At 53.1% G+C, this 13,712-nt stretch overlaps 1 protein-coding gene across 12 annotated transcripts in view; it reads right to left on the bottom strand.

The window, feature by feature from the left end:
* The window catches only part of OPCML (opioid binding protein/cell adhesion molecule like), a 335,118-nt gene that overhangs the window by 24,538 nt on the left and 296,868 nt on the right, over window positions 1-13,712 (bottom strand). For all 12 annotated transcript variants that reach the window (XM_027699654.1, XM_027699657.1, XM_027699656.1 and 9 more), the window contains one exon: window positions 106-338. In XM_027699654.1, the coding sequence (XP_027555455.1) occupies window positions 106-338 (233 nt within the window). The remainder of the gene's footprint in view (window positions 1-105; window positions 339-13,712) is intronic.

Raw genomic sequence — 13,712 nt, 5'->3', positions numbered from 1 at the left:
TTGGTTCCATCTCCATCACCAACAGGGCCTCCAAACCCTTCACAAATCCAGACACCCGTGCAAATCAAACCATCCAGCAAGAGCACAAGGTATATTCAGACCTACCTTGCACGATGAGGTGGACGCGCGAAGTCTTGGGGTGATTGTCTGTCTGCACGGAGCAGGTGTAGGGGCCCTCATCGTACACGTCCACGTTGTGGATCTTGATGCTGTACTGGGTCTTGGTGTTGGAGAGGATGACCACGCGGTTGTCTATAGACCACTTGTCATTGCCGGCATACAGGATGGTGCTGCGGTTCAACCACGCCACCCGCGTGACCCGCTCATCCACAGTACACCTGCGGCGGGAGAGACGGAGCGTCACACACCTGAGAGCACCCAGGGAGCGTCCCCGACCCCCAAACGGGCTGGGAGCAGGATGGGAGCTGCGGTGCTGGCTCCCCATCACTGCCAGCACGGAGATGGCACATGCCACGGCCGCACAGCCCTGCCCCACATCCTCCCATCACCCGAGATTTCGCATAAATGGCAGGTTCACCAGAAATAAACCCTCCCGTTTTCTTTGATACACAACTCAGGAACTGCAGACAAAATTCTCGTTGCATTCAACCTCCGCAAGCCACGCAGACTATCCCTACCTACCATCCCTACCCCCCCACCACCTCCATCACCCCCCTCCTCGCCCCCGCCGTGCACTGAGAATTTCAGATGAAGCTGTAAAATTTGCTGACAGTTGGTCTTGTCGGCACGGCCCTCGAGCCATCCCTGGGGTGATATACACGGGGACAGGGGCCGCAGAACACGCGCAGGGAGAGGGGAAGGAGAGGAACAGTCGGAGACGGCCAAGCCAGCACGCGGGGAAGGGAAGGGAACATTTGGATAAGCAGCTGTAAATCCTACAAGTGCCTTGAAAACACAGCGCGGTCGTTTCCATTATTTATTTCCTGCCTGGCTCCCACCCTCCCCGCTTCGAGGCACGCGGGAGCTCAGCAGCTCCAGCCCACAGCACTGACTTACACTTGGCAAAGGGGGGGGGGGAAGGGAATTAAAATGTTCCTGGAAATCATGGCTATTTCGTTCTGTTTGATAGATATCCATCTATTTACTCATGGCCTTCCCTGCTGCCTCTGTGGCACCTGTGGTACAAGCACTGAGCATTTGGCTAAATTAAGAGCCTGGCCCCTCTCAGGAGCTTCACGTTTCCCACCTGAGGACCACGGTAGGGAAGCTGTCCCTTGGCATGAAAGAAAACCGGGAAAACCAAGCCAGGTGTGTGCTAGTGCCGGTGGTGGCAGTGCTGCTGCAGCTTTGTGCAGCTGAGATCGCAGGAAAAGGCACCTACAGTCAATCAAGAAACTCATGTGAGTCCCTCTCCACATGTCTGTAAATTTGGAGAGAGGCTGGAAGGCTGTTCCTGTCCTTGTCCCCACCACAGGACCTCTCCTGCCCAGGCTTCCGAGGTGTTATATGCCTCCCTCGCTGAGATTGCAGAGCGTCACTTCGATCGAGATTATTAATCGGGCGGAGGGAAGGGGCCATACTTGGCATGTTTGAGGGTCCCCCCCGGGCGCTCGGTTCGGAGGAACGAGCCATATATCCTCCCGCAAACAAGTCCTTTTCCCCTTGCAGGAGCCGTTCGTCTCTGCCAGCCACACCACGTACGGACGCCGGGAAAGACGGATGGCCCTCCCCGCCCGCCGCAGCACTGCCGGAATGCCGGGAGCCTGCCCGGGTGTCAGACATATCCCAGCACCAGCTCAGCTCTGCCAGACCAAGGCGGCCTCGAGCCGGCAGACGGCACCATCCTTGTCGGGAAGCCGAGCCCTCTCTTCTTTCAAATTAACTGGGGGAGAGCTAAGCACAGCCGAGTGAAGTTCGGCCCTGGGGGATTCCAGTCTAGTGGACTATTACTGCTGTCTCACTTCATTATAATGAATAATAAAGAGATACTTACACACGGCTTCTGTAAATTATTCATCGCGTGCACCAAAAAATCAGGGCAGCAATATGTAAAACAGACAACTCGCATGTCTGCGCTCATATAAATATCCAGACTACAGCCCTGCGAGGTGCTCTTGGGTCCCCTCATTAGGGGTGAAGCACAAGGACTAGGGTTTGAAGTGACAGGGACGAGAAGCTCGCGCTGAGCACGTTCGACTGTCACTGCCCGGCTTTGGCTGGCGCGTATGGGATGTGCTTCCCAGGGAAATCTGAGGCTGGTCCAGGACACCCAAGAACTGGGGCAGTTCATTTTGCATTTACAGCTCGTATTTACATCTCAGAGCTGCACCTGCACAGGCACACAGGGGGTGTCCCAGGTGGACACGTTCGTGTGAGGGAGGGGAAGAACAACATCGGCCTCCCTTGTCTGTGGTGACAAGTACAACCCTAGAAACCACTCAGAGCGAGGGGGCAGGAACCTGAGACCTCTCTAACAAACTCAGGGCAAGAGCAAGGAGGCAAAGGCCCCTCCTCCCTACTCCTTGAGCTCATTCTTCAATTGCTGCCACTCAATAGCTAATTCAGGACCAAGTCCCTTTGGCTCCGATTGTGCAGCATTGTGCTCCTTTCCACCAGAGTCCAGGCTGTCTCCTGCAGCTAAACAACCAGGAAAACCACCCTCCTTCAAAAAACCAACCCTTCTGCATCTCCTGGAAATGCGTCAGAACCACCACCAGCAGAAAACCCACCAGCCATCAGCTGGCAAAGAGCTCTCAGCATTCCTGGAGGCACCTTCTCAGCTGACCTTGCCTTCCTGCCAACAGTTTTCCTGTGCCTGGGCAATTGGCACTACAAAGGAAATGCTGATGGACAGCCTGGCACAAGGAGCACCTCCTCAGCTTCTTTACCTGTCTGGGAAAGCGATCTCCATTAGCTGCTAAGCTCCCTTGTCTGCTGAGCCGTCTTTGCTACCCATTTCCAATTGACCAGGATTATGATAATGTCTCCAGTAAGCAAACAGGTAAAGAGACTTCTGCAAAGTGTTTAGATAAAGCAGACAAGCTCTGACAAAGCTGGATAATAAAGCAGGCCAGGAGGTTTTCCCTTGAAGGGATCTAATTAAAACCAAAGACAAACCCCCATTAACAGTCTCCTGAAGGCGCCGTATCCATCTCCAGAAACTCTGCCTTACGAGTCCAGAAGGGACAAAAGACAATAAAGGGCCTGTCAGATGGGAGGAAAATAAACCCATTCTGGCTCTGCAGTTCACCTGGAGAAAACCCATCAGCAAGGCAGGGGGAATATCTCGGGAATGATATCATCAGCCCAAACCTGAGCCCCTGGCACACACCCGTGTCCCGGCTCCCCCACGCAGCCCTTCTTCGTGCTCCTCCATCCCTGCATCCCACTCAGACCCTCACTGCCTTTAAGCAGAGACTTTTCACCATCTGCAAACCTTCAGCTGCCTCCAACCATGACTTCCCTCCTCCAGAGCAGCTTGCTGGAGAGCTCTGGATGCTGGGCCTCGCCTGAGCTCCAGCCCCTGGCGCTCACAATGATACATGTGGCCTCTCGAAGGCTTCATCTCCTGAGGCCCATATTAATCCCCTCTCTCTGTGGGAGGACGAGAGCTGCCGTAGGGATCCCAGCACTCCACCAGAGATGAGGGCGCTGAACCTGAACACGGCAGAGTGAGAAGATGCATGAGGGTGGGAGCCGGGGGCACCGGCGCTGCGCCGCTTCCCCTCTAATTGCCCCCATTCCTCATCCTTAAATGCTAATTTTGAAGTTTGCCGTGGAATTATTTCACTTAGTGTCAACAATACAGATAACTCCGCTGACGTGCCCTTTGTGTTCGGCGGCACAAAGTGACCGTCTCCCTCCTCCTGCACCTATTAGGAGAGACCCCCGCGCTGCTCCCACAGCAGGCTCCTGCCCAGCCCCATCAATGACACTGACAGCACCACTCCTACATGTGGGATGAGCCACAACACCCTCCACCTTCATCCTCCACCTTTCCCAGCCATGTTAGGGACCTTTCCTGCACTGCTGACTCATCTGAGCACGAGGGCAAAGCCTGGGGTTGCCCTCGACACCTGCCCAGTGGTGAGGGAAATATCTTGCCCACAGTCAGCACAAGATTTCTGGAACTAATTTGGAGGGATAAATGGCACACAAAGAGTTGGAGGCATAAAGCAAGTCTTGCAAAACCCTCTCCGTGGGTCAAAAATATCCTGAGGATATTTTGCATGAGACCCCAAAATGTAGATGTGCATCCTGAGAAATGCCTGTACCTGCAGAGCTGAGGCAACTGGTCCCTGTCCATGACAAGAGGCTGGGGGGAGATGCTCATCTATGGATCAACCCAAATTTGTTGTCCATGGTGGGATTTTTGGCATTCTCTTGGAGCTGGACTCGATGCTCCTTGCTGGTCCCTTCTAACTGAGGATATTTGATGATTCTATCATTCAAACCCCCCCCTCTTCCTTATTCAAACCAACAATGCTCTACTTTTAAACTCCTCTATGGCCCTTCAACCCCAAACTGCTTCTCTCTCCTGCAGGTAACGTGTCTCATCAGGATGACAAATGGAGATGCCAAAACCAGGTGCAAACTTGCCAGCTGACCCAGTTTTCAGCGGCTAAAATAGCTCACCCGGATCGGGAGAGAAGCCCCTTGACAGTGACCAGGTGATGCTTCACCCTGGGATGCTTCCAACCAAAAATACCTGTCACAGGGGCAGAGCAAACCCCCTTGTCTCTGAGAAGAAATTGTTAATTACGTTTGCCGGGGACTCCTAATGGGATTTCTCCTTTGCTTCCAATATTCGCCCCGGTTACACAGTGAACGGGCTCCGAACGCTTTTTATTCCGGGCGGCTGGAGCAAAGGCAGAGGAGATTTATTTGTAATCATCGGAAATAAACACACTTCCTCAGAAGTAAACACAAAAGAACAGAACCTGGCTGGGCTCCCACTTCGTTAAAGATGCAAATGAGAAACAGGCCATCAAAATGCGGCGGCTCCTCTAATCCTCTCCCAACAATGTGTCCCGCCACATTATCCATAGGGACAATGGCAACCATGGCTTGTGATGACGGGTCTCACACAATAGCTCCTGAGGGCAGGATTGCACTGCCTCGGCTTCCGTCACTGCTATCCATGATATCCTTGGGAGGCACTTTGTCTTTAATCCCGATCACTTCTGCTGGCATCTGTCTCTTCTTTGAGTCACCCACGGTGCCCCTTCTCCCCTCTCTCCCACCCACCCTGGTGCCTCAATGTGGGGTGCACACCTCCACACCATCCTCATGTCACACCAGAGCCCTGAGGATGGAGAGGACCCAGGATGTGCCACTTGGCATTGCCCAGCACAACCACCTCCCATCCAGCCCTCACCAACCACTCCATAAGCCCTGATCCCACATCACCCCTGTGGGAAAACAAGGAGCATGGGATGCACAAGAGCTCGGTCAGCCTGAAGTGTTCTGCTTTTCTCCATAACATCCCTCCCTCCCCACTGTACACCAGTCAGCCACTGCCTCCCACAAAGCCACCAGCTCTCGCTCTCTGCAACTTTAATTAATTGCCTGGCCCTACCGCTACTGCTCCGATTCCCCAAGCGCTCCCACTGCTGTACAAACACGCTCCAGACCACTGGCAAAATTCTTCCCTGCCAACAATTCCCCCCTCCTTAGAGCCCTACAAGGGCTACAGGACCGTCCTGCCCTCCCTAGAGAATAGGGGTTTGTCAGGGAGGGCTTCTCCCCACCAGTTCCCCTGTGGTGGCAGCTTGCCCACCACCGAGCACCAGAATAGAAGCTGCTCCCTGTGAAAAATCAAAGCCCAAATTGATACATTAGAGGTTGCTAAATATAAAATATCCATCTGCAAAGATAATAAGCCTGCGAGGGCAGAGGCTGTCGAGTTGCTCCATTTCAGATAGTTTAATGGTGTTTTGGTCCATGACTGCAGCTCCCAGACATTAGAATGATAACAAGATGATGAGGAGGGCGGGAGCCGTCTGTGCGAGGCGTCAGAAGTCAAGACAATGCTCACTGTGCAGTCCCTGAGGGGGCCATGCCACACAAAACACTGCCTGGTCTGCACTCAGCATTTGCAGGGCTTTGGGTGGCCTCTGTGACAGCCCAGGGGATGCAAAGGCTGAGCCTGAGGCCGGGTCGCTGCCAAGCTTGAGCTGATGTTAATTTGGGGATGGGGGTCTGAGCCCACCTTTGGTCTCAGGGGTGGACCCAGGTACCACAGCACGATGCTAAGGCTGACACAGGCAGAGCTGTGCTGCAGGTGGCTTGAAATCTTAGTTTGAATAGGGAAGGGATGCCCAGCGAGGTGGAGCTGCTGCACGGTGCCCCCACTAACTGATCCCATCTCCTCCCCAAAGCCATTCATGGGATTTTCTGAATTAATGCTCCACATCGAGCAAATCCAGAAACAGTCAGCTCTGTTAATGCGAGCCAGGCTTTGCCTTTGGTTCCTAAAGCCCTTCTTTCACTCCTCATTGCTTCTACTTACAGCTTGCAGGGACACACGTCACCCTGACAACATCATCAGCAAGAGGAAGGGAGACCCGACAAGGTCGGGTGCTCCCGGCTCCCACTTCTTTTTCCCACCACAAATCCCTTGTTTCTGACACAACAGTGCATCCATATCCATGTCCACGTACTGGGGTGCTCCCCCCACCCAGTAGGGAAAGTCAAAAGGTGTCAGCCTAAGCCCCAACAGTTGACAGCTGTTATCAGCTTAAGAGAAATCTTCATAAGGAAATATGAGGAAGCAGCAAAAGAAATAAAGTAGGAGACCTTTGGATAGAGCAAATCAATGGGAATGTTTATAGAGCAGGTGGCACATAAATGTGAACATCGGAGTCAGTCAATGCTGGCGGCCACACCTGATCTCCCAAAGAGAGAGAGGATAAGGAAGGCACTGAGCAGGGGCAGCCAGGCCAGGAAAACCACATAAATTAGAAAAAAATGCAGCAATGCATCTTTCCTTGCCCAAAAAAGTACCTAAGTGATTGCACTCTCTCCCTGATACAGCCAGACACTGATTTCCAACTTGCTTGTGGCCAGCGGGCAATCCTGTGGTTTGAGGAAGGCTGGGACATCTTCCCAGCTCCTCTCCAAGGAGAATATCACCATCTACCAGCATTTACCATCAAGACATCACTACCTCACAGACTCATAGAATGTGCTGAGTTGTAAGGGATCCACCAGCATCATCAAGTCCAACTCCTGGCCCTGCACAGGACACCCCAAGAATCCCACCCTGTGCCTGAGAGCATTGTCCAAACACTTCTTCAACTCAGACAGCCTTGGTGCTGTGCCCACTGCCCTGGGGAGGCTGTTCAGAGCCCCACCACCTTCTGGGTGAAAAACCTTTTCCTGAGATCCAACCTAAACCTGCCCTGAGTCAGCTTCATGTCTTTTCCTTGAGTCCTGTCAGTGGTCACAAAAAAGAAGAGATGATACCCGCCCCTCTGCTGCCCCTCATGAGGATGTTGAAGATTGCAATGAGGTCTCCCCTCAGTCTCCTCTGCCCTGGATACCTGTCCCAGGAAACATCAGCAGAGAGTTTTCTTCTCACCAGGGAAGCCAAATTCCCCTCTACCCTACACCAAGCCCTGCCCTACATCCCAGCAGGTAAAAAACCCAACAAGAGACACCCACCACCACCCTTCAAGGGTGTTGATTAGGGGACACAACCCTGCTCCTGGCAGAGCCCTGCACCTCAATCAGCGCCCGTGCAGCGCCTCAATCAGCGCTAATCTAACACAATGCAGCACCCGCACCCTGGCTGATTTCTAGTGTTCTCCAATCAAAAGCAGAGAAGAAGCACCGAGTTTATCACTAGCAGAGTTGAACAGTTGAGAACCTGGAGTACCTCCATGCCTGCAATGGGGTTTTTTCCCAGGTTTTTCCCAGGCAGGGAGAGAGGGGAATAACTTTTGCTGTCAGAATTAGACCTGCAGTTAAGTAGCGGTAATTAGCACATGGAAATACAAGGCTCTGACTGCTATGATTCAGCCATCCTGATGGGACCGGTGACTGTCTCCTTCTCAGCTGGATAAAGGGACACTTTCAACCCAGGAGGATATGTCCGTGGCTCCGGCAGCATCCTGGAATCCCAAAAGAAGAAAGGATGCTGGCAGGCTGATTAAAACCTGGAGCAGGGAATATCTGTGAGAGAAGCAGCCAGAGCAAAGCCATTGGACACCTGATCCTGGATTGCAAGGAGGGAAAACCACCTTGAAGCCACCCCAGTGGTGGCAATACAGCGATGGGCATGGTGTTGCCACATGGGAGAAACGATGGCACAAAGGGCACTTTGGATGGAAATCCAGACATGCCTCCATTACTCATTGCTCTCAGTCAGTCCAGCTGCACCACCCTCCCCAGCAGGAATCAGGGGGGAAAGAAAAACCTCTTCTCACATCCTGCCACTGATTACCACCAAAAATATATTTGTCATGAGATGCCCACCGCTATCTCTGCGGCTCTTAAGGGTAATGGAGAGGTTTCAGTCTTTGGAGGATAAGTCTCAGGCTCTTGGCTGCTTGCCCGGGAGGATTATTTTACATCAGGTTGAGTTCTGTAGTAATTATCTTCAAAACAGCTGGACTGCTGGATAAACTCGCTGTATCTTAATGCACAATATGGGAGCAAATGCAGAGAATTAAACTGCAATTCCAGACAGATCGACGGAAAAACCTCTCGCCGGAGTTTCGGAGCCCGACGCTCAGAGCTCCTTGCACGTTAGGGGTGGGAAGGCATTTGCTCATTTGAAATCAATTCCAACTTCCCCAGAGACAGAGCAGAGGAGGAAGGAGATTCCAGATGAAGACGTTTCACCCTCAAGCTCTCAGTGGAGAAAAAAAAAAGCACCGTTTTCCTGACCCTCACAGCTGATGAGTGAGGTGGTATTTGATCCTGGCTGGACACCCTGGTGTTCCACACAGCCCTGAGAACTCCATAAAAGCTCCAAGTTTCCAAGGTCTTGGCTCCACACTGCACTTCTCACTGCAGCACCAGCAGGCAGGGGAAGGTGAGGGGAAAATCAACTCACTCCATCCACACCCCTCATGCCTGTAAGTCGCTCCCAGAGCCTTCTGTACCCCATTCCAACAGGATGGAGGGGCTGACAGACGGACAAACCAACCCCCAAACTAGTCCACCAGGGTGAACTAAAAGGAAAAAAACCCGTTTCCTTCAGGATGGTGCCATCACAAGATTTAGGTGCAAAATCCTCGCAGGCAGAACTAGTAACCTCTAAAAAGAGAGAAATCCTGTCGATGGAAGTGAAGCCATATTTCATGGCGAACACCGTAAAGTGCTCCTGCCAAATCCGAGATCCCTAAATGACCTGGGTGAGCCATCAGCTCAGGAATATAATTGCCAATTTGCAGGAATTTCATCAGCAATTAGGCAAAATAAAATAACCCACCAGAGGAAATCCTCTGCTCGCTGCTCCCGCACCTCCCTGGCCCATCTGATTTCCACCCACTGTTCTGCTGCCAGGATGAGGGCTGGATGCTGCAGGCACTAAGGAGCCAGGCGACAGCCTGGAGATGAGGAAGTCATCTCCAGTGCCAGATAAAGAAGTCATCATCAGCATGAGATGACAACAGACACCCCTGGACATGAGCCAGATGAAGACCTCTCCTGCTTATACCCCCCTTCTCCAAGCATCCCTGAGGACCAGGAGCCTGATCCCGGCAACCCCACGGGGCAGAACGACTTCATGCAATTAGGGGGTTTATTTGTTTGAGTTGTACGTGAATATCCCAAATTACATTATCAGATCATAGTCCTGCTTCTGATTTATTCTTTCTTTGTTCTTCAAGTCTTCGTACATCTAAGCAATTAACCTCTCAAAGAGCTGGAGAACACATAATTATCCTCATTTGTCTAAACGTCACCAAGATGGCTGCCTTTCAATTAACCTTCTGGGAATGGAGGGAAGTTGGAGTGATACAGTGATCATTTCCAACTTCAGCCTAGGCTGCTTTCCCCCCCCCAAAGTAATTTAATTGAAATATTCAGATGATAAAATATAGCCAGATAACTGTTACTGCAGGTAACGGGATCAAGAGGGGGCTTGCAATCGAAAAAGAAGTCAAACGAGGTACAGTAATATTATATCAATACGTGGCACTTCCATCTAAAAATATCTAGGCACTTTGTGCTTATTAATGAAGGGAGAGTTTCACACTCCTCTGCCAGGCTGAGACTTACGTCACTTCTATAAGTCACTGTTATTGATGGGGAAACTGAGGCAGGGGACAAGCTGTGGCACCTGGAGTTGGAGTCTGCACAGCTGGAATCTTCCCAGGAGCATCTTCTCCACGATCCCCTCTCCTCCCCCAGGAAAAGCTGGCTCCACCCTGAAGTCATCACAGGAGATGCCGTGATGGCCACGCAGCTTTTGCTTTTATTTATTTTAATAATAACCCTCGTTTTGCTGAGACAGCGTCTGCCACGCCGGGGAGGGAGGGATCCATTCCCACCCAGCGCCGGGCTAATAAATATGCATTGCTCCCGCCGGGAAGTGCCAGGTCAAACTTTGCACCCGCTGGAAGCACGACACCAGTGTTGTCTGGCGCGGGCGAGCAATATTTATACACACCCCAGCTCATAAATACATAGGGAAAATAAACAAGTTCAGCGCATCTCCTCCCTGACAAGCAGGGATTCACAATCCGGCTTTGCTCCCACTGTGAAATCGAGCTCTTCAAAAAGCAATTTGGGTTCCAGCACCACACCAGACCCTGCTCTCTGCCCCTCGTCCCAACAGCAGGTCGTGGCAGGGCAAGGACTCACCCTCCCTGCAGACTCAATGGGTTGGGAGAGGCGGAGATGGATCTCCCACATGAAGGGAAACTGAGGCACTGAGAAACAGGGATGCACAGCACTCACCTGCCAGAAGCACTCACTTCCCAGACCCTTCCCTCCCATCATAGAATCATAGAATCAAAAAATCAGCCAGGTTGGAAAAGACCTCTGAGATCATCAAGTCCAACCCTTGATCCAACCCCGCCGTGATTCCCAGACCATGGCACTGATGCCACATCCAGTCTCATCTTAAAAACCTTCAAGGACGGAGAATCCACCCACTCCCCGGGCAGCCCATTCTAATGCCTGATCACCCTCTCTGTAAAGAATTTCTTCCTAATATCCAACCTAAACCTCCCCTGGCATAGCTTAAGACCGAGCCCTCTTGTCCTACTGCTGGTTCCTGGGAAAAGAGACCAACCCCCACCCAGCTCCACCCTCCTGTCAGGGAGTTGTAGAGAGTGAGGAGGTCTCCCCTGAACCTCCTCTTCTCCAGCCTCAACAACCCCAGCTCCCTCAGCCTCTCCTCACAGCACTTGTGTTCCAGTCCCTTCCCCAGCTCTGTTCCCTTCTCTGGACCTGCTCCAGCCCCTCCATGTCCTTCCTAAACTGAGGGGCCCGGAGCTGGACACAGCACTCCAGGCGTGGCCTCACCACCCCCACGTGCAGGTCGGTATTTCAGCAGTATATTGCTCTGCTGATCCGTGCAGGCAAGCGGGCGGGAAAGGACGTGGGAATGCAAGAGGGTCCCCACTGGGGCCACCACAAACCCACGTCTCTCCCGGAGCATTCATCCGGAGAGATGAAGCGAGGATAACACAATAGCCACCGAGTTTATTCTCGGCACAGGCTGACGGCGACATAATTAAAATGCAAGTCGGAGTCAAGGAACCTTTCGATAAATCTTTGCTTTTGGCTCTCGGGCTTGACAGGAAGCCTATACCTGGCGCGGGGAGCTCAGACCGAGGGGGAGGCACGGATAAAGGCTCTGCTTTATGGACGGCCATTTTAATGTTTCATTTGAGTAATGGGCCTTGCAAATTAGCACCCCGGCGGCCTGAAATACATATTTTTCCAAGGACATGCAGGCTCCCGATCCGACAGGTGATGTGGGCAAACAGGCCCCGAGGGGAGCTGCGATCTCAGCTCTTTGTGGCTGCAGTCATATTCTATCCCAGGCGGAATGACAAAGAAGAAGGCAGAGAGCTTGGAGGGGGATCCAGAGGCTGGGGGAGGAAATGGAGCAGAAAACGATCCTGTGAAAGACCAGCGAGGGGCTGATGAGCGGCAGCAGTGGCAGGGAGAGCCCGGCAGCCTCCAGAGGGAACTGGTGCTGCACTGGTACAGCAAGGTACATTCAGCCTCTGCCCCTCGAGGGAGCCCAGCGAGACACACCAGGGCATGTCTGCAGCACGATCAAAACTATAGATTTCTGGCTCTTTCCGGAGCTCGTTGAGCATCTGGCTCTGGCCTGAATATTCAGAAAGGCCGGAGGTGCTGCAATTACACTGCAGAGAAGGGGGGAGCCTCAGCTGTGGGGAAAAGGAAGCTGGCAGCCAGTGGGCTGCCCCATGGGGATCTGGCTTCTCCGGTGCAAACATGGCAGGAGAAATGGAACATCCCTGCGATAACTGGAAGAGGAGAGTCAGGAGAGAAACAGAGAAATATGTGTGGCTGAACACGAGGGGGAGCTCAGGCCAGAGCACGTGGGGGAGTGCAGAGCAGAAAGCAGAGCCCACCTGCTCATCCTCTCTCCCCATCCCTCCCTTTCTGCCTCCACCTGCCTCCCTCCTCTCCTTCCTGCCCCTCTTCCCTCCACACCCCACCATGCACAGAATCCCCCTGGTCACCCCCTCCCTGCACCAGCATGGGATGTGCTGCAGCTCCACCAAACAGGAGGAGCACCCAGAGGATGCACTTGAGCTGCCCCCAGATGCACTTAGCACTTAACTCTGCACAGCATCTTCCCCCCTCACAGAGCTGCACGTGTGGCCAGGCATGTAATTCAATCAGAGCTGAACATGTGCCCGCAAATTGTTCCGAACCTCAAATGGTGAGCTGGATGCCTGTAATTCTCCTGCTTGTTGTCCCCACAGTCTCCTGCAAGAGGCACAGGGTGACGTCTCCCTGCCAACGCACATCCCTCTGCCTCTGGATTTTGTTGAGAGGACCATAAGGGGCAGGTGGGCAGGTTGAAAGCAAGCCCAGAGCAGCAGTTTGCACCCTCACTGCCAGCTCACAGGGTCATCAGCTCAGATCCAAAGTGTCCAAATGGGATTTGGGGGCAGCCTGAGCTGGTGGGACCTCACCAAGACATATGCTCTGCCAAAGCCCCCCATGTAGCATCACACTGTGTCTCAGAACCAACTCCTGCTCGTGAGACCGCCCTGACTGACTCCGTGCCCACGGCACAACTCGCTGCATCTCCCGGACGACTCCAGCGCAGGGAAGTTGAACTCCGGGAGCGAGGCAGCTCCGCCTGCCGCTCCCGCTTGCCCTGCCAAGCTTCAGTCATCCAGGCTGTGATTTGGAGAGACAGTTGTGAACTCGCCGGGAGAGGCAGGAGTTTGGGCGCGGCACACGCGGCACTCCCGCGGCACTCGGGAGCCTCGGCACAGAGCCCACATGCCAGCCACCGGAGCGTGCTTTTCCAATGGGTCAGACGCTCCGGGGCAAAGGGGAAGGACCGGCCTTTCGGAGGTACCACGTTCCAAGATGCTGTTACTTTACGCACCAGCGTCTCCCTCCAGGATGTCTGACTGCAACTCACTGGGGCGAATGCAACAACTTCCACCTTTCTCCACAGGCACAGGGCTGAGCTCTTGGGAATTCCAGCCACCCAGGGCCATTGCATTTCATTTATAGCCACAACAAGTGGCCAAAGCCACCCCATCAGTAAATCCACCCTAAGTACATGAGTAAGG

This window comes from Neopelma chrysocephalum, unplaced genomic scaffold, assembly GCF_003984885.1.
Source record: "Neopelma chrysocephalum unplaced genomic scaffold, ASM398488v2 Primary Assembly neopelma1_138, whole genome shotgun sequence".
Lineage (NCBI taxonomy): Eukaryota > Metazoa > Chordata > Aves > Passeriformes > Pipridae > Neopelma > Neopelma chrysocephalum.
This window is presented reverse-complemented; position numbering and strand designations above follow the sequence as displayed.